General features: G+C 34.7%; 1 protein-coding gene across 1 annotated transcript in view; it reads right to left on the minus strand.

Moving 5' to 3' along the window:
- LOC143236646 (uncharacterized) overlaps positions 1–27120 on the minus strand; it is a 102123-nt gene that overhangs the window by 18544 nt on the left and 56459 nt on the right. Inside the window, exon 3 of the mRNA XM_076475021.1 lies at positions 25046–25304. Within this exon, the coding sequence (XP_076331136.1) occupies positions 25046–25304 (259 nt within the window). The remainder of the gene's footprint in view (positions 1–25045; positions 25305–27120) is intronic.

The following is a 27120-nucleotide window of genomic DNA, read 5'->3' on the forward strand; positions in this document are numbered from 1 at the left end:
TCAAGGATACGATTCTTCCTACTGAAAATAAACCACTGGCTTTTGTTTTTCGGATAGCATTAAACAATGAAACTACAAACATAAATCAGAAAGAACCTAGTAATCAGTACATCTAATTAAATATATGTAGTTGTTGAAAGTCAAACTCGAAGGAAGAGTATTCTAACTTGAAATTTATTTATTACACGAGTGCATTCACTATGTCTCAGGAATAAAATGTAGAATGGCAATATTCTAAGTTAAGTACTATAACAATTAAACCAACCCTGCAAAGTATAGACATATGCACAACGTTTGTATCGATGAAACATATTGAAATATTTTTTGTATTTTTAACTCTACTATCCCACAATTTGCACTATCTTTCACTTATAATCACGGGTTTAAGTATGTGACAAAGTAATGTAAGTAAGTACACAAGGTAACAATTCAAAACAACGTACGCTTACGGTCCATAATTTTTATCGTATTTGAAAAAAAAAACTTGCGTAGGCAGCAAGTGACAGCACAGATTAATAATGGAAGAGTTATACCTATTTATCCAGGTGGTAAGCACAGCCTTATAAACAGATCAACTCGTCTCACTCGAATGTGAAGAAATGAATGATAGCTTAATATGATATACAGATTTTAAACTAGTTCCTCAACTTCCCCCCTACCCGATAAAACAACACAACATAAAAACAAACAAGCAACAAAAAACAATAAACTGAAAAACTAGAAATTCAAAGATGCTACACCAAATTACTGTGACTTCACTTTCATAGCAATAATATCAGAGCTGCCACTTCGTGTGGCAAACATAACAGTGGAAGAGCATTCTTCTTCTGTTGAAATAGCAAATTAATTTTTTTTAAGGTGTGAACATAAGTTAGATGTGTGAATGCTTTGAAAACAATATTAATGTGAATGGCAGAATTAAATTATGTGTGAAAACTATACAAATCATAAACTAATAGGAACAACCGTCAACAGTGACAGAATTAGGGTTGAAAAAAACAAACGAGACGTCAAATACCAAATCGGATATTGCAAACACCACTGCTTAAACGAAAGGTCGATTCAGAATTTTCAATTACTGACAAAATTGTTTCCCATTAAGAAGCTCTTGCAAATAGTTTGAAAGAAATAGTTCAAAGATAAAAATCACAAATAATTGTAGAATTAGCCAGAAATATATTTTATTTAAAAACAGGTAATATTTTAAAAAATATCTTGTGTTTGTTTGTTTTGAATTTCGCGCAAAGTTACAGGAGGGCTACCTGCGCTAGCCGTCCCTAATTTAGCAGTGTAAGACTAGAAGGAAGGCAGCTAGTCATCACCACCCACCGCCAACTCTTGGGCTACTCTTTTACCAACAAATAGTGGAATTGATCGAACGTTATAACGCCCCCACGGCTGAAAGGGCGAGCATGTTTGATGTGAAGGGGATTCGAACCCACGACCCTGAGATTACGAGTCGAGTGCCTTAACCACCTAGCCATGCCAGTCCTATCTGTACTGTGCCCACAGCGGGTATCGAAATCCGATTTTAGCGTTATAAGCTACACATACTACCAAACTATCTTCAGGTACAATGTAGAAAAAAAATAAATCAGTGAGTTGGACTCACTGAATTAAAGTTAGCTTCACTTGTAACATACATTTGATATTTCAATACAGTAAAACGACTGGTTAAATGCCACCTTAATATAACAAAAACTTCTAGTTTTCTAATTAAAAATAACGCGTATCGTGAAAAATAAACGAAACAACAAAAGTAATAAAATATATTTTGAATCACAGTACTAACGAATAGTGGGATTGACCGTCACATTATAACGATTCCACGGCTGAAAGGGCGAACATGTTTGGTGCGAAGGGGATTTGAACCCGCGATCTTGGGATTACGAGTCGGGTACCTTAACCACCTGGCCATGCCGGGCCTATCTGTGTTGTGCCCACATAAATAAAGATCTAGATTTACAATAACTCTATCAGTTGTCTAATTTCGTTGAAAGTAAACCTATTCACATTTTGGTGTAATATAATCACAATAATTCATGTACATAACCAAAAATTCCTCGCGCTTTTATTATTATTTTTAAATTCTCCAATAAAAAAATGATTACATTTAATTATACTGCAAAAAACACAGTACGAAACAAAACTCTAACAATATTTTTTCTAATTTATTTTCGGTTAATTCCAATCCTACAAGCACTTAATTTAAGCTCTTAGGGTATATTTCCTACATAAGCTTTAACTATCTGTATTAACATCTTTCCTATGTAGTTATATAGCCACCCTAAAAACCACTCATATCCCTAGTTATGCTTGACTTAGTATAACTTTTAAAACATGACGTCTTCTTTAATGTTCAAAACAATTTACGAGAACAGCTTGCATATGCATTCCGATTCGAAATATCTATATAACTTTCTAAGCTCTTTTAACTTTTAATTGACTTTTCCGTGTGTGTGTTTTCTTATATTCACATCTTTCCTATGTAGTTATATAGCCACCCTAAAAACCACTCATATCCCTAGTTATGCTTGACTTATTATAACTTTTAAAACATGACGTCTTCTTTAATGTTCAAAACAATTTACGAGAACAGTTTGCATATGTATTCCGATTCGAAATATCTATATAACTTTCTAAGCTCTTTTAACTTTTAATTGACTTTTCCGTGTGTGTGTTTTCTTATAACAAAGCCACATCGCACTATCTGCTGTGCCCACCGAGGGGAATCCATCCCCTGATTTTAGCGTTGTAAATCTGTAGACTTTCCGCTGTACTAGGTGGTGGTGACTTTTCTGTTAAACACTCTATCAAATAGTGAAATATATTGAAATAAGTTACATAACTTCAACTTGACATTTTATCTCGATACCCCTACTTTATTTCTGTTTAAAAACTAAGTCAAATTCGCTAATTTTACTTTTGATCGTATCTGTCTCTACCATCAGTCTCATACATCAAGATAAATCAAGTGACTGTTTATGGTCTTAGTATTCCATTCATTATCAGTACAGTTCTGTGTTATCCATCTGAGTTTCTTTTACTAAGGCTCGGCATGGTCAGGTGGGTTAAGGCGTTCGATTCGTAATCCGAGGGTCGTGGATTCCAATTTCCGTCGCACCAAACATGCTCGCTCTTTCAGTTGTGGGGGCGTTATAATGTCACGAGCAATCCCGCTATTCGTTGGTAAAAGAGTAGCTCAAGAGTTGGCGGTGGGTGGTGATGACTAGCTGCCTTACCTCTAGTCTTACACTGTTTGTTTGTTTTGAATTTCGCACAAAGCTACTCGAGGGCTATCAGTGCTAGCCGTCCCTAATTTAGCAGTGTAAGATTGGAAGAATGGCAGCTAGTCATCATCACCCACCGCCATCTCTTGGGCTACTCTTTTACCAACGAATAGTGGGATTGATCGTAACATTATAACGCCCCCACGGTTGAAAGGGCGAGCATGTTTGGTGCGACAGGGATTAAAACCCGCGACCCCCGGATTACGAGTTGAACGCCTTAACCCACCTGGCCCTGCCGGGCCTTCTTACACTGCTAAATTAGGGACGGGTAGCTCAGATAGCCCTCGTGTTGCTTTGCGCGAAATTCAAACAGACAAAATTCTTTTACTATCGCCATCTGTAGTCAGTTTTGTTTGTTTGTTTTTACTTTTTTAAGATTGCAGCGTGAGCGAAGCTAATGCAATAAAAACGAGAAGGATTTGTTTTAGCCATATATAAAGTAAAGTAGCTGAAAAAGTTTAAGGTGCATTTTATATTTAACTGAAAAACTATTGCTATTCACTCGGTCAATACTAACTTCAAACTTGTTTGATCTTATGTATTTATATGTTTACAACGCATCAATTAAGAGCAATTGCAATGACATTGAAAATATGTGAAGAAAACGATAAAAAAAACGTTTGTATTATAATTATGAAAGACCGTAAGACATTTCTTACCTGTCAATTTTTTAAAGTGCTACTTTAAGAAAAAGTGACCATTTACAAACAATAATAAAATGTTTGTTTGTTTGTTTGTTTTGAATTTCGCACAAAGCTACTCGAGGGCTATCTGTGCTAGCCGTCCCTAATTTAGCAGTGTAAGACTAGAGGGAAGGCAGCTAGTCATCACCACCCACCGCCAACTCTTGGGCTACTCTTTTACCAACGAAAAGTGGGATTGACCGTAACATTATAACGCCCCACGCTGGGAGGGCGAGCATGTTTTGTCGCGACTCGGGCGCGAACCCGCGACCCTCAGATTACGAAGTGCACGCCTTAACGCGTTAGGCCATGCCAGGCCATAATAATATGTAAAAAAAAATTAATGTATAAACAAAAAGTTTTTATTATTGTAAGCCTGATAAACAGTAACATTCAAGTCAGGCCCAACCTTATTAGCCGATGGCAGCACAAATATAATGTGGTCCCCATAATGTGTGGCAATCACGGAACTATTCCGCATGATGTGTAGAAATCGGTACAGTAAACGTTCCTTATTCATGACCCCACAATAGTTCCACCATCACTACACATGCTACTTTACTATTTTAAATAGAGTTGGATCTGGTTCCTGTTAAATGGTTGTAGGAAAAAATGCTATTCATCTATAAAAGAAAAACTTTCTCCACGTGTCGTTGTTCCTCTAAACATGTTATAGCGTCGCTGCAGGCGAGCTGTCTTATTCCAGGCTGTGACTGAAATACACCTCAATGGAGCGTCTGGTATACACACCTTTCTTAGCAGGTCGTTTTGTAACCGTTTTTATATTAACGTGATTCCATTTATGACTGTGAATATCTCAAAGCAGATATCATATGATTGAGAAAGACCAAGATTAGCAGATAACAGTTGTCTGTGTGTTGTAGATGATCACCTTATCCAGGTGTCCGAACAACTATGCCATCAAGTGAGTGAGTTCAAATTCTGATGACACTTGGAAGCATTTTTACTGAGTTCACAATTTCCTGCTGTATGTAATTAAACGATGGGTCTCTAAATTAATAAAACATTCAAGTGTTTTATTTTGATCTTCTTAAAATGTATACGAGCAACTTAACAGATCGTACAAGTTTCACAATAGTGAAGAAAGATCAGTTGACATGTTCTTAAGTTTACGTGTATATACCTCCTGGAGAATATCGAGCATTTGAAACTGCAACTTGCTTCAAACTCACACCTAAGACAAGAAACCATTGTACACAGTGTAGGCTGAAGAAATGGTTATTCGCATTTCAAACCACATGACATGAGATGCCCAAGTAACATAAAAAGGAATGGAAAGGAAGCAATGATCTTCACACTACTGTAGCAACAATGATGTTGTTGTTGCGGGATCAGGCAGTATGATGTAAAAATGAATTTATTTCTGGAATTCTTCAGTTCATCACATGGCATTCACATATACATATAATACACGCATACATGCGACACATTTGCAAAATGTTTTGAATAGCGTAAGTACATATTGTTTAAACCATAGCCACAATTCTAAGTTAACTGACTGGTAAAAAGCTGTCAAAAAAAAAAAAAAGACTATATGTAACCGAAATTATAGTTTTTCTATGGGGCCCTGGCATGCTATGCATATAATTGAAAAAAGGCTGGTGGCATTGTTTCATAATAGTGATGTTGCTCTGTCACACTTAAATATATTTTCCATTTATTGTTAAATGATTTTGTGCGACTTAGGTGAAATAAAAAAATCAGTGTTCAAGTGCTAATGTTTAAATGAAATAAAATCGAGCAAGGGGCCTGGCATGGCCAAGCGCGTAAGGCGTGCGACTCGTAATCCGAGGGTCGCGGGTTCGCGCCAAACATGCTCGCCCTCCCAGCCGTGGGGGTGTATAATGTGACGGTCAATCCCACTATTCGTTGGTAACAGAGTAGCCCAAGAGTTGGCGGTGGGTGGTGATGACTAGCTGCCTTCCCTCTAGTCTTACACTGCTAAATTAGGGACGGCTAGCACAGATAGCCCTCGAGTAGCTTTGTGCGAAATTCCAAAAACAAAACAAACAAACAAACATCGAGCAAGGAAATTAAAATTAAGTCTGTAATCGCTTACTAAATGTTTATAGATTTATTTAAATAAGTTTTAAAATTGAAGGGCTATAAAACATCTGCAGAAGTATTAGTAGTACTATTAAAATAATCCACCTACATATTTTATTGTATCAAATCCTTCATACAATGCTAACTTTTGTTAGCCATATTTGTTGTAACCTACCCTCCTCAAATTCAAGTAAAACTTTACCAATGTCTCTTTAGATTGCACTAAAATAAAATATTTGAAATTCTTATATAATATATGACTTTAAAATATTCACACACACACACACAAAACCTTTGCGAATAACAACAAAGAAGTTAATAAACTTCTTAAGGTCCTATTTCTCTCATATTGTTTGGTATTTTTGTTTGTTAGGTTTCGAATTTCGCGCAAAGTTTCATGAAGGCTGTCTGCGCTAGCCGTCCTTAATTTATCAGTGTAACACCAGAGGAAAGGCAGCTAGTCATTACCACTCACCGCCAACCCTTGAGCAGCTCTTTTATCAATGAATAGCGAGGTTGACCGTCACATTATAACGCTTCCACGGCTAAAAAGGGGCGTCCACGTCTGATGGGTAAAGGGTTCGAACCTGCGATCCGCAATTTGCGAGTTGAGCGCTCTAACTACCTGGTCGTGTCAGGCCTATCATATTTTTGAAAAGGTCTAGCACTGGCTGATAAAAAAGATAAGCTCTTTCAATAATGTCCATCGGATTTTGCTTGATATTACTGTTATGCCAATGTTATGTAAACTTTTAAACTTAGTGAAAAGTGAATGAGTAGTCCGGGTTCCTTACGAGCTCCATACGATATTAACACAGTTATATTACATGTTTTTAATTATTCTGAAACTTAAATGAGTCTTAGGCATGATTAAACTAAAGTACCATTCGATTTTTGCGACCACTAGAAAATATAAAAGAGCGTGAGAGAGACGTTTTGTTTGTTTTGTTTTTGAATTTCGCACAAAGCTACTCGAGGGCTATCTGTGCTAGCCGTCCCTAATTTAGTAGTGTAAGACTAGAGGGAAGGCAGCTAGTCATCACCACCCACCGCCAACTCTTGGGCTACTCTTTTACCAACGAATAGTGGAATTGTCACGTTATAACGCCCCCACGGCTGAAAGGGCGAACATGTTTGGCGCGACGGGAATGCGAACCCGCGACCCTCAGATTACGAGTCGTACGCCTTAACACGCTTGGCCATTCCGGGCCGCGTGAGAGAAAGTTTGGTTTTAATTTAGCGCAAAACCATACGAGGGAATGCATCTAGTCATCATCACCCACCGTCATCATTTGGCCTACTCTTTTACTACAGACCTTCGCTTTATAACTCCCCCACGACTGATGAGGGTGGGCATGTTAAGTGACGAGGAATTCAACGAACAGTAGCAGGATTTTCAGCCAATTGCCATTCTTTAATAACTGATGTAGCGATTTCCCTGAAAGGGGGACGAAGGCCTTCTAAAGGGGCCACCTGTTTTAACCACTCGCACAATAATACAGTAATGTGATGCTGTCAGTCAATAGACACTAAAATGACGTCACATAAGGGACTCTTAACGTTGCAATTTGTATTGTCATAAAGTCAGTAAAATTTGAGTATACCTTAAATCACGAGAAGGATTACGCACTCCGTTGGCCACAACACAGTATGACATATAAACTTAAAAAACAATAAATATTTTGTTGTTGTTGTTATTAGTTAAAGGTTGTAAGTCCACAGACATACTACTGTGCCAGTGCGAAAGTGAGCAAAGCAAAAAATAAGAATATTTGTTACTGTTAATTTTGAATTACTTATCCTTGCAACAGAACACTTTCAAGGACCCTATGGAAGCACATTTAGTGCTGAATACTTTAAACAGTATCAATCACAGTTCTGCATGCGACGTTGTGCGATTACTCTTACAGTGACTACATCCAACAATGTCACTTACATTTACTGTTTATGCACGGTTTGCCCTAATATTATGATACTGCAGATATTATTTTTCTATCCTCCAGTTACCGATAAGGCATATAGTCATTACCATAGTAACGCATAAAATTACACAATTAACAAACTTGGAAAGTAGCATATCTTATATATTTATAAGCAGAAGTTAAGGTTTCGAATAGAGTAAGTTTTTTCTATAATGTGGGTCACAACGTCCAGCGTAAACCAATTTATACGTACGTGATGGTACCTTCTAATATGTGATCATATACAAAATACATTAAACTACCAAACTTTACCTTATATTATATTTTCTGAACAGGCTTATTCTTGTCCACAAATAATCTTACTTGTTGCTGACATTGGAATTGATGTTCAGTGAAATAGGTATGGTCGAACATTAACTAAATCAACTTATATCAGCGTGAAATTGTTTACATGTCCCAATAAGATTATTAGCATACAGACCTAAAACTAAAATACGGTTTGTTTTTTTTTGTTTTTTTTGTTTTGGGAATTTCGCACAAAGCTACTCAAGGGCTATCTGTGCTAGCCGTCCCTAATTTAGCAGTGTAAGACTAGAGGGAAGGCAGCTAGTCATCACCACCCACCGCCAACTCTTGGGCTACTCTTTTACCAACGAATAGTGGGATTGACCGTAACATTATACACCCCCACGGCTGGGATGGCGAGCATGTTTAGCGCGACGGGGATGCGAACCTGCGACCCTCAAATTACGAGTCGCACGCTTTACGCGCTAGGCCATGCCGGGCCTAGTTTTCTTATTATTATTATCTGTTTGCTTTCGTGCTAGAAGACCGGTAAACCTGCAATATTCCAACTTCCGACACACGATAGTCGAAAGTATCTGAGTTTATAACATTTCACACATTAATTTCCTTTAATATGATAATAATGCATCATTACGCCACGCATGGCTGGCTTAACAGCGCTCGCCATAGTGTGCGCGTGATACACGTGACTCATAAGTTTACAACCCTAGAACCCTAATTCACAAGTTTTATTAGACTAGGATTCAAACGTTGTAGAACAAAAGAAACGAACGCTTTCTAAACATTCTGTAGAATAGTTCACATTAAATATATATATATATATATATGTTCCGTAATAACACAGTCTTTAAAGATGCAAACAGACCAACGCTTTACCTGCCACCTACAACTTTTCAACAATACTACAATAAAGAAATTACTTATGCTTCAATAATAACCTGAATTTCTTACAGTTCATTACCTTAATGAACCAACGAAATTAATTTAATGCACTGGTAAGTTTGTTTTTTAATTTATATTACGAAAACATAAAACTGTTAATGAACACTCAAAATTAGATATACCGAAGTAAGCAATTAGTCGTTAATTTTTGTTTTTGTTTATAAACTATTTAGGTAATAAAACCGTTGTTCGTATATAGGTGTTCAAGTTGCAATGAAAGCCCATAAAAAAGTAGTCATGAGTACTCTTGTTAGCTACATCTTTTACGTTGTACCTTGTTGGCAAAATGGCGTACGACGTTAAGATAGGCCTAGAACGCCTGCACAAACCTAATTACCTGTCAAGTTTCTTCTCTCCCACATCTCAAGTTAAATCAAGTAGTAGTAAAGCGTGTAGAGTTGTTGTAAAGTTGTATAAGTCAGTATGTTTCCATAAATATCTGGATCTGTGTTTGCTGTTGCGCTTACAGAGTTACTTTGTACAAGTTGATTTTACATTAATCCTAACATTGTTGGTTAGGTTTGACCGTCATTTCTAACGTAGTACTACCAGAATTTAGAACAATGTACAAATGTTTGAGACTATAAAATTTAGAGGAGGAAATAAGGTAATTTGTTCTTGTCACGAGGTCTGGCAGTTGAATTATTTTCACCAGAGATGGGCATTTGGTTATATATGACTTTTTATAACCATAAATGTGAATTACTACAGGTTAATATTACATGATTAAGTTCGTGTTAAAAAGATGCTTGTGCTTCATTGTAACAATTCCAAATGTCTATTCCGTTGTTTTATGTTACAATTGTCATATTAATTAAATATATTAATAGTCTTTAGCAAGTGTTCAAACCACCATGGTAATGAAAAGGGTTTTTATGACGTTTTCCCAACTGTTAAGTCGCCATAACAACCAAGTGTACAGTATTATCAGTCAGTTCAAATCGAATAAATATATTTTTTAACATTTTTATCATAAATTATTACTGTGTGCTTTAATCCATGTGTAAATCATCATATAATAAAACTTGTAACATGTTACTAGGCTTATTTAAAATAAATCAATTTGAAGAGTAATTTACTAAACTTTACATATTATATGAAATGTTTGTTTCTTGTCTCTGCCTGCAGCGAGTATCGTAACCTCCTTTTAGCGTGAGTCACAAGGAAAATGTAATTGGAACAGAAGTATATGTTTTCCCCAAATAATCTTTATTTCGTTACGTTATAAGAAGAAATAAATCTTAAACTTATTCGCATATTCAGACATTTTGATATAGTGAACACCAGTTTTAGAATCTAATCAAATACTCACTTTATACAAGATCCGACAACTTCCTGAACATATTTTAAAACCCAAACAAGATAAACTAAGACTTGATGAGTGTATCATACATAAAAATTGATTATATTTTATCTGTTGTCAAGATGAATAGGTTTGTTTGTTTGTTTGTTTTGAATTTCGCGCAAAGCTACTCAAGAGCTATCTGCACTAGCCGTCCCTAATTTAGCAGTGTAAGACTAGAGGGAAGGCAGCTAGTCATCATCACCCACCGCCAACTCTTGGGCTACTCTTTTACCAACAAATAGTGGGATTTACCGTTACATAACGCCCCACGGCTAAAAGGACGAGCATGTTTGGTGCGAAGGGAATTCGAACCCACGACCCTCAGATTACGAGTCGAACGCTTTAACCTACTTGGCCATTCGGGCCAAGATGAATAGGAAGATTATTTGGAAGAACGTGATATCTTAATGATCTGTCATACATACATATATACATGACGTTAGAAACTTGGTGAACAAACACATCTCCTGAAATACGTGAAATATAGTTGATTTGTTTAATTGCTGAAAAAGACGCGAGAAACTTGGTTGACAGACAAGCACATCGTTCCAACAGTACATGTTTATGTTGGTAATTTTTCACATTGCTCTGTCAAAAGACGAAAGAGACTTAGTGGACACGCACATCAATCTTTCTACAAGTACCATAAATGCCTAATAGATACATCCTGCATTGTTCTTTTCATGCCAAAAATTACTTGTACACTTGGTCATTTTATTGATACTGTCATGTAATACTTGGTCCGATAACTTCTGACTATAATAATAGCTAGAATTCGGCGTGACATTGTCTCCTCATGATGCCAGCTGTCGTTCACATACTTCTTAGTGGAAAACGTATTATCGCTACTTTGTCACCTGCAAAGTTTTTCTTGTTTTGTTTTTTAATTTTACACAAAAGCTACTCGCGAGCTACATCTGCGTTTGCTATCCTTAATTTTCAAGTGATAGACCAGAGGGAAGAAAATTAAACAACGCTACCTACCGCTAACAGTGGGATTTGCTCGTCATTCGTGTGAGGCATTTTAGGCCCCGTATTGAGGATCGCGATTCGAGGGCAAAAACGTGTTAAGTGCTCTGATGGTAAATATATTTAAACAGCCGGTAAAATAATATATCTCTGACAGACTCTTCTTCCCCTTTGAAAGTGAAAACCTGCTAGTTATTTTACCCATTTCACTACTGAATAACCATTCCATGAACTATATTTCTGCATTTACAAATTACTTGTACGCACACTTCTCATATAGCTGTACCGTGTTTCTCCGAAAATAAGACAGGGCTTATATTAATTTTCACTCCAAAATATGACACTAGGGCTTATTTTCAGGGGATGTCTTATTTTGATATTTTAAAAAATGAAGTTACAAAGTAAAACTATTAAACTAACCATTTAAAATAAACTATTATTAAACTATTAAACAACTGATTAATACTTAAACAAACTAATTAACTAACTATTAAACTAATTAATAAATTATTTTTTTTATTTCTTTCCTCTTCCTGCCACTCTTAACTAGGGCTTATTTTAAGGGTAAGGCTTATATTAAAACTATCCCCAAAAATCACACTAGGTCTTATTTTATGGGTAGGTCTTATTATCGGAGAAACACGGTAGCAAGGCCTGCTACAGTTTAGATCCTGCATACTCCGGTTTGAGGTTCCAAACTGATATAAAACAGATATGACAAAAACAAATGAAAAATTGAAATAAAATACAACTGAAACTACGAGCAGTAATAATAAAGAGCTCAGACGTAAAGGTTTTTAATGCCTTAATAATAAAACTAATATTTAAACATTAATAATATGTGTGTATGTGTTTTGGATAGCACAGCAACATCAGGCTATCTGCCGAGTCCACCGAGAAGAATCGAACCCCTGATTCTAGCGTTGTAAGTCCGTAGACTTGTCGCTGTACTACCGGGAGACAAAATTAATAAAACGGTATCATGTGATTCACCAATTAATGTACAGTGGCGTATAACGGTAGCGAATACGAGTAAAATGATTTCGATTACCTTTCCAAAATCAGACCTTTACCCTAAATAAGTGAGTGCTCTTCCCCACAGTGCAAATGCTGTCTCCGGGACTGGGCCGCTGTTGGGTACTCACGCATCATCGTATACAAAAATTAGTTAAAAACTGATACGAATAATTGAAAGTGTTTTGTTTGTTTTGAATTTCGCGCAAAGCTACTCGAGGACTATATGCACTAGTCGTCCCTAATTTAGCAGTGTAAGACTAGAGGGAAGGCAGCTAGTCACCACCCACCGCCAACTCTTGGGCTACTCTTTTACCAGCGAATACTGGAATTGACCGTAACATTATAACTCCCCCACGGCTGAAAGGGCGAGCATGTTTGGTGTGACGGGGACTCGAACCCGCGACCCTCGAATTACAAGTCGAGAACCTTAACCACTTGGTAATTAAAAGTGTAAAGAAGGAAAACACACATGGTTAATAGAATACAGACTGCCTCTTTTCTGTCTGCAGAGTACGAGATATTCATCAAAACCTTTAAAAGGTTTACTCTATGTATCACAGCTATTTAACTACTGCTTATTCACAGAAATAAAGTCGTTTCTTTCTCTTAGTGTGGTATTTAATTATTTAGATGTATCACCGAAGTGAAACTCTTTTTTTTTTTTTTTGTTATTTACTGGTCACAACAATTTCAAACGTATCAACCAGAACTGAACTTGCAAGGTTATAGGTTATATGTGGACTAGGTTCAAAATCACTGTGGACACTCTTAAAACTAGAATTTTTATACCGTTTCACTACAAACTTGTTAAGACTAATTATCGTTTTAAAGTCCTGCGCTTTTTACAACACCAGAACACAAATTATCATTTTATCTCTCATGAACATAACTCGAAGTAAAGTTTTAGTTCAAGCCCTTTTATTTTACACCTTTTTAGCCCTCATTAATATTCCGCTAAAAACGTAATAGCAGAGTTTTAAATTAGTACTTAGCAAACACGGTATGTTTCAATGTTTACTGTCCTTTCAAATATTTTACTTTCAGCCAATACGATTCCTTAATGATGTTCATAAACTAGGGTAAACAATAACATTTTTTTATCCATCAGCAGCTTCGCTTTCAGGTATTATGTTACGTCAATTTTATGGTGACATGACAGAAGTTTAAATGTTACTGGATTTGATGGAGCACATCATATTTGAATGTACCCAAATAATTTTCAGAGCAAAATTCAGAACCGTAACTACGGCGGATCGATTATAACAACTGCTTCGGGAGTAAAAAATGGTATGGAACGGAAAAACGACCAAGGTGGATTACTATGGAATTTACAAGAGGACGCGAATAGAATGGCATGCCCTAAGAGCCACATTGTCTAGCTACAGCTGTGGTTTAAAAAATAAAAAAGAGCTTGTTTAACTCACAATCAACATATATAAAATCAGTATTTGTTTCCTCAGTGAAAGACAAAACATTTCAAATTTTACGGACCCCTTTGATTCCCAGATCCGGGTATACAGCCCAACAATGGCTGCTATAGTGGCAGTACGCCATTGTTTTCTGTAATCCGTTCCTTTATGACCAAGATAAATGTTGTCTCTTTTCCTGCAACCCGAGTCTGACCAATACTAGTTTTTAGCAAAATTTAATCACTTTAAGCAGCTGCACTACTTTACTGTTACTATCATAAAAAATGTTCTAAATGAAATCACTAAGCAAATATTTCTTGACATACAAACAATCCAAACTGAGAAAGTTCATCGTATATCAACCTTAAAAAAAAACAACAGATTGAACGTCTAATGCAACCGAAAGAATTATATACACGGGTAAGAGCTGTATTTGTCGTTAGGCACACAGCCAAATAATGTATTAGGGATGCTACGGGTATCGAAACCAGACTTTTAGTTATAAGCCCTCGGGCAAGTCCGGCAATGAAAAATCTAAACAACTATTCATTTATGAGTGACGAATGGTTTTATCTCTCTGTGTTAACGTCTTTACATCCAGTCCTATAGTTATGTTTAATAAATGTTTATACACATCTCCGCCATACAGTAATGCAAGTACTAGACTAATTTCGTTATGTGGATGATATGTTTTATTTCAAAATACAGTTTCAATAGTAAAGATATTTCTGGAAATGAAGAGCTACTAATTTACAACAGATACCTTCACAATAATTTTGCGACTTTATTATTAAACACCGAAATCGATTACAAACAAAAATTAGAGTGTTCCGAGAAAAAAAAAGGTAAAAACCTACTTTTGTTATTGCGAGCACACACGGCAACAAAGCTCGAGTACCTGTGTAACCTTTTCAGCCTTCGCATCGCTTTACTAAACCAAAATGTTCTGTGTACCACTAAGAAAATATTTGCGAAATGTATTAGTTTTAATCCTTGTATAAAAATATTCTTTGTTTTTAAATCTTCATGTACCAGTGATTTAAAATCGTTGCTCTAGAATGTAACGAAAATTGAAATTGAGATTTAAATTACCAACACGAAACATTTTTTTTAAGCAGTGCTCCTTCTTCGCATTTCGGCTATAGATGTCAGCACTGGCAAAATATAATATCATCTGGAGAAGTCTCAGCTGGTATAGATTTTTATTTCCACTTTCTAAAGTGACATAACTGTGACGTCACTGCAATCAGCAATCAAGGTGTTGCGATTCCCAAGTTTTCAGGTGGGCAGTATCCTAGCAACAGCGATTGAGAGCAAGGTCACCTGCGCACCAGGTGATACCACAGCAACTAGAGGGGCGTCTCGCACCACTTGTGTACACAGAGACAAAGAATAGCACAGGAAGTTACTATGGGTCAGCCAGCTGGTATTGAAGGTCCGTAGAAAGAATATTGCTTTCAGGCACTTTAAATAAGTAGTCACAGCTGGCTTACCTACAAAATAATACAAACGCACACGCTATTGTCCCAGTGAGACAAGGTAAACCGTTCCTGGTTGATTATAACAATAAGACCTATTACAGAGCAAATATCATAAACGATGGGCCAAAATGCAGGGCGTGCACGATATAAATTTCTATACTGTGTGTTTTCTTATAGCAAAATCACATTTGGGCTATCTGCTGAGTACACCAATTTCTATACTACCGTACATATACAAATGACGATTTTGGTGAACAAATGGTTAATCATTTTATAAGCAAAAACGGCTCGTTTGGGTTCAACCCATAGAAGGTCGAAACGTTGTTCGCTCTTCTATGCATATAAATTTCTCAACAAGTGGGTTTCTCGACATCACTGATTATTATTTCAAATGGTTAATCACTGACCACAGGTCATTATCGTTTGATGAGATAAATGTTGAATTTCATTCTATGTTCTTAACCATTTCTATTCTTTCATATAACAGTACAATTAATAATGCAAAGTGAGTGGGGAATATGGGTGCCTAAATTTTATGGATTAAAAACTTTACATCTCATTGTAGAGTTGTGAAGAATATCTAGCTAACCACATCCTAATGTGAGCGATACATAGACGTTCTCTCTGCTATTATAATAATTTCTGTCTAAGGTATTTTATCAGCAAAGTTGACAATTTAAGTTCTTTTGTGTGACTATGATGAACTTCACGTATCCATTGCCTCCAATGTAAAAACATTAACTGAAACATGTTACATCACTTACGTAAGAAATGTTAGTAATGCTTAATTTTTTCAGGTTGTAAACAGTTATTAAAGAATTTCAGTTAAGTTATGAATGGCAGAGCTACACCTGTTGCTCTTTCTCTCGAATATATGTTATACACACACACATGTGTGTGTAACATATTGTGACAGGCATCTCGTCCAACCGGTCTGGTCAGTCTATAAAGTAAAGATCATTGCCTGTCTACATCTAAGGTTTAACAACCTGCTAAATAAGAAGAAAACATTATTAAGACATAGAAAACATGCTTACATCACCAGGTCTATACATTATTTTAGTTTTAATTTGTATTCTGTACAAAACCTAGTTGGTCTAAAAATGGTAAAGTAAGTAAGACTAAAAGTTCGTTGTTAGGCCTAGTGTAAGCCTATTTGATTTGTCTTTCTGTACTTCCCCAGGGTTCCAGGATAGTACTGATGGTAGCAACAAGCGGTCTCGAGATTTTTCAGGCCAAGAAAAGAAAATGTTGATTAGAACTAGAACAACAAAGATATTACTCTCTGACAATAAAACTCACTTTTACTGACATCCATTATACTTACTGTTTTTCGTCTTTGTGCTCTACTACTTGGTTATATTCTATTGTATCTGTGTTTATTCAATACAAAACAACTTGTTTGTCGATATGCATTACACAAACCTCGTCTTGTTCTCACATTTGAAACTAAAAATTTTCTTTTTAGTTTTTTCTTCTATCTGTTGAGCTAATTGTTTTTCTGTCTTGACTTCACTGTTTTTTGGTACATGTTCTAATGCTTAGTGGTGTTATATCTAAATTAGAAGTTATTGTGATTACATCCAACAGAAACAGTTATAGTTATTCTGCCCACATTTTTGTGTATAACTTTTACAATGATTACACTCAACAGAATAGGTGAAGTAAAACACAATAATCAGTGATGTCGAGAAACACACTCGAAAACCCCTAGATAAAATAAGTTACAGTTCTGCATGCAACGTTGTGCGATCCCTCTATAGTAACTACATCCAACAATTCTGAATTATTCTTTATATAAGTAGTTCATATATACATATATATATATTACAAAATGTTTAATGTAAAACAGAGGAATTTTTCCTTGTTTTCACGTGAGATGTTGGTGATGGAGTTTATATGAGAATATTATTCATCATGTGACACTAACCTCTAAAGCCTAATTCACATGAAAGAAGATTGCGCTCTAAGAAAGTGAAACATATTAACTGAAGCCTATCTGAAAACTGATAACGTTTTAAACTACAGTTTTCAATTCGATATATGGTTTTTGTACTTTTCTTTTAATCTGAGGTGAGCGATACGTTTTCATACTGAAAATATTCAATGTGATACTAAAGAACTGCACTTTACACCACTATATTCTAAAATGTTATCGTTTTAAACGTAAATATCTGCCCCTGATATATTATGTTATTTCCCTAAAAGAGGACCTAATGCCGTCTAGAGGAGGTCAGCAATTGCACCACGATACGGTAATGCGTTCTTTATCAGCCGGTCAGTAGACACTAAAATTACGTCATATAAGGGACGCTTAACGTTGAAATTTGTACTGTTGTGATGTCAGTAAAACATGCGTATGCTAGAATTATGCACTCTGTAGGCTACAACGCACCATGAAATATGGACTTCACAAGCAATAAATAAAAATGTTTGCTACTCTTAATTTTGGTATTATTTAAATACTCTTGAAACATAACACTTTCGTGGACCCTGCGGAAGTACGTCTAGCTGTTATTACATTTTGTATAACCACATCTTGAATTTTATTATGCCATAGGTTTTTGTTATACAAGAGTTATGAATGATTGCCTCCATTCTGGCGACCATTAGAAATCAAAAAGACCGTTAACTGCAACTTAACTTCTCTACCAACTTTAACGCTGATCAGGTCAGGATATATTCAAGTACTCTTGCTTCAAATAAACACAATATTTTCGATGGACGAGGTTGATACCATTAATAAAAACGACGGAAACGTATTTACAAATAGCAGTTTTTAATCAATGTTTCCTTTCTTCTTTTTTAGTTCAATAATTTCCTTTTTATTAAGCAGGCGGTAGCATTGCTTATGTTGAGATGTCTCAGATTGTTCATAGAAATGGTATTCAAGTAACTCCTCAACAGATTGTCACAGCTTTACAATATTATATATTGTTTCCTTTTATAACAATATCTATATAATGACTGAATCGCAACTTCTGTAAATATCACAGTAAACAGTTCTTCTTTCGTCTACCTTTTTATTACATGATAACTCAAAAACCAAAACCATGGTGTCAACCAGTTTCACTGACATGACATAGTTTCAAATGAAGCATTCACTTTTATAAGAATTATTCATGGTAAGTAGTAATTAAAAAATAAATATATATTATAATTATAGTATAAACGTTGAAGTTAGTTTTCTTACAGCAAGGTGTTGTACCTTTACAAAGCTTAAAATCAAGGTGAAACAGGAATTGCCAGACAGTAATAGATAAACAATAAATATTACAGTTTGAATTTTATTGTATTTATAAGTTGCTTATAACTAGAACCTTTGTATATCAATTGGAACACTGCATTAAAAACGAGCAAATATATCAAAGATAAACTTTTCAAAAAAGGAAGTAAATATAGGGGATGGCTAATATCAATTCTTCAAAAAGAATACAAACAAGTTATGAGGGGTGGTATTTGTTTGCACGGTCTCTGCCTAATAGCACAGGCAAGAATTAACATACAGCGATATATATATTCAATCATAACTGAGTTTAATTTATCCTATTTTTGTCTGCTAACAAACCACTACACTGTGCACCTGTGATATTATGTAAGAATAATGCAAATACCATCTTTACTATCTTGCTTTCACTTTTTTTTTTTTTTTTGAGGGATTGATATTAACCATCCTGCATTTACTTTCCTTTTTTGGAAAAAATAAAGTTTGTATTTATTTGTAACTGCGATAAAACATGACAACCATAAATGAACTAATGATGCACATCTTGGATCATCTAATTTGAAAAGGAATGAAAGCACGTGAAGTAAGGAAGAAAAGGGTTCTACTTGAATAACAATAACCACAAAAACTATTTTATCTTAACTTTTACATATGCATAAAATGGATTATCAATGTATATCTATTTATCTATGTCAGCCTTTAAATTTTAAGAAATCTATACAGCGTAATAATAATAATAAACTCTAATATTTGTAAAGAAAAGATCATTAGACAATTAGTTGTCATTAAAATAATTAATTACCATTTAGTTTTTGACGTAAGTCATTCGTTATATATTTATAACATTTTTTTAGACACTAAATTATTAATAATGTTACTATGGAAACATGGTTGTGACAACAATTACTTGTTTTCAGTTGGGTCTACCACTCAGTTCCACAGATAAAGTACTATGGCAAGTCGTCTTGCTAAGTGAAATATCACAGACACAGTAACTAGCTTTCCTTCGCTACTAAAGTCGAATAATGGTTGCCCAAAATTATTCTTGATAAATCCAGCAACGATTCTGGCTACCAGAGTACATATATATTTTTTGTTATTCACATTTACTTAGAAGAAAATTATAAAACTAATGAAGAATGATATACGAAAAGCGCCAAACCAATATTCAAACTAATTAAAAGCGATGAAAGTAATACAACAATATCAGCACTCGAATGCTAACAATCCTTAAACAAAACGAAAGACACGAAGGTCAAAAAATGACGTAACAAAAGTACAGTTGAACTTATAGAATATACCCAAGTAATGAATAATGACTTCTAGAGTATTATGGGATGAAACAAACTAGTACTAATTAACACACTTTTGTGGAACCTTTCACGCGTTTGTACGATATATCGTTATTATTTTCTTAATGCGAAGCTACACACCCGATTATCTGCATTATGTCCACTTCGAGGAACCGAACTCCCGGATTTTAACGATGTACGTTTGTAACCTTACCGCTTACACATAGTTTTAAGATGGTATCACAAATAATGGTTGCCAGTGACGTATTTAGGTAGGAGCTAAAGGGGGCTCAGCCCCATGGCCCATATTTTATACTACGTAAAATTACATGGTATGTAGGACCCCCCACCAAGAACAGTAAAACCCTAAAATAGAGATATACGTGAAAGAAATACAACTGGTATTAACATAGCATGTTTCTCTAGCACTGCTCATACTTAGAATTGCATTGAGTACAGATATAATGCTTTATAAAATTTGTCCTCAGATTCGGTTTACAAAATGTGATAGTCGTATAGCAATTATCTGCGTACTTTTCCAAATGTTAAAAGATTTATGGGAATCCTGTAGTGACGGCAACGATCCCTCATTATATATAGTATCAAAATACCAACGTTCCCTCTTTATTATAAAATGTGGTAAGTACTATAATGTTATTCATGGTAGTAAGTTCACATAGCGAAAGTCACAATGCTAGTAGTAATGATACTGATGTCTTTTTAATCCCACTTACAAGGAATAACATGACGAAATTAGATTTTTCATTACTATGGATTAGAAAGATAAAGAAATGAAGTATTACTACTAGTCGCGTTTATAAATCTATTTAAAAATTACCATGACGAGAAGTTAATAATGATGCTTTTTATATTGTTATAAAGCGTATTAAGTCACAAGTATAAAAATAGCGAAGACACTAATTTCTTAAGCCTATTTACAATTATTATCAAATTAATCAGACAATGCTGACGTTCTTCCATTGTTATGAAGCATATAGGTCAAGTGATATAAATAGAAATGACGTTAATCACGTTTTAAGTCACATTAAGATGTCCGTTACAAAATGAGGTACTTCGAAGATATGCTTTTCTATTAGCTATCGTAACAGACAAGACAGTTCTTCCGTCTCTAATCAATAGGAAAGAGGCGTACTAACGCATGTATAGTACTTGACCAACAGCTACATTGAGGCAAAGTATTTCTAGCTCAAATTATAATCCTGCGATGAACAGATGATCATCAGGGGCGGATTCAAGAGGCTCCACCCAGCCTGGGCCCCCTATTTTTCGCCAAGCAATGTTTTTCTTATAATTATGGGCGAACTATTCTAGCGATAGTGGTTAATTGACACGCAACATTCGCTGGAAATTTATTTTAATCAAACTTTCTTACCAAGTTCTGTTACATGCCATTATAATTTTGGAAACAATAAATAACAATTATAATATTTGTGGTGTGTCTTAATTTGCAAATATTCGTGAATTTCTACAATAACTACAACATTAAAATAGCGATTTCGTAAGAACACTTTAAAAAATAAGGGTGTGCGTATGGTATGAAACTTGTTTTAAAATCCCCCCAAACTAAAAATTCTGGATCCGCCCCGAATAAAGGTTCTATATAAAATATCGTTTCAACATTGCTCATTCTTTAGCGTTTTCTTTTGAATTATCTCGTGAAAATAAATTAAACGTCCACTCCATGTAACAATAACAAATTAGCTTTATTTCCTCCTTAACGTTTTTTCACAGGCTTTTAAATTATGTAACTTATTGTAGGCCTACGTTTACAGCCACGCTAACCGCACTACACTTAGGTAAAAGTCAACTTACTTGGACAAAATAACTCAATATGCGCGATATCTAACAGTGATAAAAAGAAGTAAACTCACTGACTGATTCGCCCTAGCAGCTAAAAAACAACCCTTTATCTTCTTGACTGACTTATTGGTATTTATAATATAATCCCTGGTTGCCATGAGGGCATTCCTCCGCTGTTCTTGAACCACTGAATAATTGATTTCAAACTTGTACCTCTTGGCTGAGCATTTTTCAGATGAGTGTTGGGCATCTCTTCTTGAAGTTATTTGAAAATACAACATCCTGGATAACACTTTGCTATACTTTAGAATAATAGTCATTTTATCCTATGGTTTGCAAACTGTTTACACTCTTTCTTTTTTTTTAATGGCCTCTGGGGGGGGGGGGAGATAATGCGTCAGTATTTCCTTGGTTTGGTTCTCTGTAGCACTGTATGTACAATGTTAAAATTGTACTTATAGATATATTGAAGCCATCTTGCTAGTTAACATTCTGTATTACAAAAATTCACCAGGTATTTCAATGTTGCTTGATTTGTTTGTAGTATAAGCTTTGTTCTATATAAATGATAATGAAAATGACTCACAGCATACAATAAGACTTAGTAGATTTTCTGTGTGAACAACAAAGTTGTTTTTACTTTTTTGTGAGTGTTCTCTTTTAGGTAAGATGATCGAACCAGTAATTTTCTATCAAAGCTTATCATATATCCATACATCACATATGGTTATCCAAATCCAAATAATGATCATATTTTTTACAACTCAATCATATCATGTATTTATTAATCTACAGTGTACTGTTTTATAGTTAAAACTAACAAAATGGATGGAATGTCTAATGTTTTTGTTCTGTGGTATTCATTGCTATAGTAGAAAATCACATATTCTTTTTCATGTTGTACTTCTGATAAAGCTTCTCAAACTTCAAAAATCACTAGTATCTTTATCTAAAATGAGTGGATCTACCAGAGGTGAACATGCTGATACAGAAGTAGTGGTCAATTCCTTCTTCAGTTTGTTAAATACTTATTCACAATCAATAGTTCAACAAAAATTATTTAACTTTTTGAATAATTTGTGCAAAGGATGGGCTGACAATAGTAAGATCATAATCTATGAACTTCTTTTACCTCATGCAAGTTGTTTTGTGTAATACAACTTTGGACAGTGTTAGCCTGTCAGGTATGTCTTTCATAAAACTCACCTGCTGATGGAATAATTCTCACTTCTTGGTATTCATCTTAAGATTCTCTTTCATTGGCAGTTATAGAACCTTCTTTAGCCATTCATAAGCATTATCAAAGTTCAGAAAAAGCACAGTCAATTATTTGTTGGAGTGTAGCATGAGAATTACATAATTCAAATGGTACCATGACAAATTACCATAATCCATATCCTGTGGTAAAAGCTGTCTTCTCTCTAGTTGCTTTGTCAATTTTCACTTGCCAATATTCACTCTTAAGGTACAATGTTGAAAACTATTATGATCCAAATAGACTCAATCTGTGTCAAGAGATAGGCATTCTTCTTTGTAACTTTAAACTTTATTCATCTCCTAGTAATCCATGCAAAACCTTGTAGATCCATTCTTTTTTTCCCATGAGTACAACAGGTGATTCCCATGGACTACTACTTAGTTCTATTACTCCTTGTTCCTTCATGGCTTCTGCCTCTTTGAAAGCCTCAGTTTTTTTTGCAAGTAAAAGTACTAATCTGGCTAACTGATATATTGGAGCTGCATATCCAGTACCAATATTGAGAGATATTTTACTTCTTTAACCTAAATCATGAGATCTACTGGAGAAGATGTTTTGCTTTCCATGAGCAAGTTAGTTATGTAACCACTACTACTGATTAGTTGCAAGACCTTCATAGCTCTGTTCATAGGACTCTTGTAAACTGTAAAAGTTCATCAACAGACCTCCTATATTGTTTCTCAGAGTTGACTACTTCCAATGTTCTTTGATGTAACAGTAGTACCTGACAGCCTCACATCTTGCAAAATACCATCCAGTTTTGACTAACTGTATAACTTGTTGTGTTCATAGACCTATTGATGATATATTTATTCTTCAGGCCCACAATAACTCTACTAGCCTTTAAATAATCATATCACAGTGGAGTGTTTAACAATATTATACTGCAGTCAGTAGATGTAAATTTATTTTCAACAAATTTTGGTACAAGTATTGAATTTCTCAGTGGTAAAATGACTGCTCCCTTGTTGTCATGGTATGTCCAATCTCCAGTGTAATAAGTGCCGAATAATGCATAGGAATTTTCTGGTCACAGAGTGTGAAATTATTTGAAAATAGCCTAACCACAGATGCATCTCTCTGCATTAAGTCAATTTCCAAGTATATACTCTTTTTTGTTGCCACCTACCCATGCGTCATGAGACATACAGAAATTTCTTATAGTATCAATCCCCTTTTTTCATCATATCTGGAGGAAGTTTCCCACCTTTCATTACCAAATAAGAGTCCAACTCCTGTAGCTGTAATATCAGTGCAAATCAAGAGACTTAAGTTTAGTTCGTTTTATTTTTCCCAAAGCAATCAGCTTTTGCACCATGATTTTAACATTTGTTTATTTTGTTTACAAATTCCTTTAAATTATCTGGCGAAAATAAATTCAAAGTCCACGTAAAATAAATAATTAATTTTATTTCATTCTTAACGTTTCTTTGCAAGTTTGTACGTTTGGTGACTTGTTATAAGCATACCTTTAGATACAAGCTATCTGCATATTCTGGTAAAAATCCACTCATTTGTACAAAGTAACTCGGTACACTTCATAGTTAACACAGATCCAAAGAAAATATAAACACGCAGACTGATTCACTCTAGTGGCTAAAAAGTAACTCTTTATTTTCGTGATGTTTCACTGCAAATGTCCTTAGTGAATTAACTGGCTCATTTTTATTTATAATTTAATCCTTGTTATTTCACAAAACATCTCGTTTATTAATATTTATGAATATTTTAGGACTAGTTTGATAGCAACGTAATGTGTCCTCTAACGACTATCTAAATTACAACATAAAGATATATATATATATATAATATTATGCACAGACACATTGTTTAGAGTGAACCAGCACGTAATATTGTACGTTTCATGCTAAAAGTGTTTCTATATCTTCTGGCAACTAGTTTTAATGTGTTTGTGGTAATATTTCAAAAATCGATATATTATTTTCTATTATGTTGTGAAGTGAATTTATGGGAAAACTGTAAAATATTATTATGGATATTAGTGATGATTCATTACCTGCCCAACATCTTTGACGATATCGAACCTTTCTTTTTCTGACCAACTTACTAGGGCTTTCATCCTTGGCTCGGCCGTTTTTACTTGCGCTGGATGGGGGTGCGCTGTTGAAGTGAGAGTTGACATGCCTTTCTAAGGCACTCTGAGAAGTAAACCTTTGTCCGCAGCCGTCAACGATACATTTGAAAGGCTTGTTTCCTCCATGAGTTAACATGTGTCTATGCAGCCAACTTAGCGAGCATGATGGCCGATTGTATACCTGAAATACATGATTGAAGTTGTATACATATAAGTATAGATCCAGGAAACTTAATAGTTTATGGTGTGATCATCACATCAATGCAAAAACAACAAAAACATTAGAACATGTGCAATGGCCACTATTACCATACAGTTTTCTAAATATTTCCCTGATTAGTAGCCGAAAAGGTAAGATATAAATTAGTCGGTAAATCATACCCAATAAAAAGAAAGTGTAACTTAATAATTACACTTAGAATATTGATTGGACAAGTGACCCATATTTTGCATTAACATAAGCAAATTGCTTCTTGTATTTACAAGTTGATAAAAAGAAATACCAGCATGTGGTTCTAAGTACAGCTTATTATTAATTTCTGGAGAAGTAAAACACACTATTCTTGAACAAAATTACACTTCACAATTTTTGTCTCTTAGAAACCAGCTAAAGAAAGCAAAATAAGTAAACTCACTTTTCTTTTCAGTTGACACCATCATTTTGATACCTTTGTTCTCTCTCATCACTGTTATAATTGGTCAGCAAAGGATATTAAAGTGCCAATCCTTTTAAACTAGATGTTATGTATGACTGAAATATTCTATGAGGCAGAAGAGACATTATGTACTATAGAGAACAGTGAAACAAACCAATTAGAGGAAGGTAATCTTGATGACTCTCAGGACCAATTGTTGTCACAATTACAGCATGGAAACTAAACAACTGAAACATTCTAAATATTTTTATATCACTAAAGCAGACAGAAAACATATGCCCACATATTGCTACCTTATCCAAACCTACATAATGAACATTATGCTGTGACATGAAAACCTTACCCATACCAAGATAATTAGTGTTGCAATATAACGTGAAAATCTTGTATTTCTCAGACCAAAATAATCAGTGTTTTACTATAACACGAAAATCTTATCTTAACAAACCCAGAGGCATCACTATGTGATTAAAAGATTTGGAGCTTGGGCCCTGAGGTGCAGAAATGTTTGTCATTTCAGTATGATATCAAGCATGTTTTTCTATTCTGATTTTTCAAGGCACTGACTGGGAATTCAAAGGCACTGTCAAGAAGAATCAGGACCTGGAACTTGTTTGCCAGTGTTTCTGACCAAACCTACATAATCAGCGTTTATTATGACTTAAAAGACTTTAATATTATTAACCTTGGCAAACATAACCAGTCGTCACTAAACATCATAGTTTTTTTTAGAATTTTGTTTTCAAAGAAACAAAACTTTTGATCAAATACAAATAACAGTGGAAACTAAATCTTTAAATGATACTTGAAAAACCTAAAGTAAACAGGAAAGAGTATCTTATGAGGTACAACTAACTCAACTTATGCACAAGTATGAATGTGGTTCGCTCAATTCTAACTCTACAAAAAATTACAGAGGTACTATCTTCAACATTTTCCATATGTTGAAATTTTGTTTCTCATGCATTACTACAAATAAGTGTTGTAATTGGTTTGCAGAAATACTCAAAACTAAAAGCAAGATTAGTCATAGATCCAACTGTAGATAGCAAATGTCAAACACAGAAGTCAATTTAGTGAAAAATTTGGAAATCATTCTCAAATGATAGCATTTTTCATGACATAATAAGCCTTCTCTGTAACAAATGGGTATGAACTAAGTCAGACACTGATAAACAACTCTTACTTCATTTGTCTTTTTCCACTAAAATTAACAAAACACATTCTTGATATTTATCATTAATTAATTTTCAAAGTATGCATCATTATAATAGTACATTTTTTCAATTAAAGAGAATATATAATTTTTTAATAACAAGCAAATGTTAAAAGATATAAACA

This window comes from Tachypleus tridentatus, chromosome 13 (assembly GCF_004210375.1).
Source record: "Tachypleus tridentatus isolate NWPU-2018 chromosome 13, ASM421037v1, whole genome shotgun sequence".
In the NCBI taxonomy this organism is placed as follows: Eukaryota; Metazoa; Arthropoda; class Merostomata; order Xiphosura; family Limulidae; genus Tachypleus; species Tachypleus tridentatus.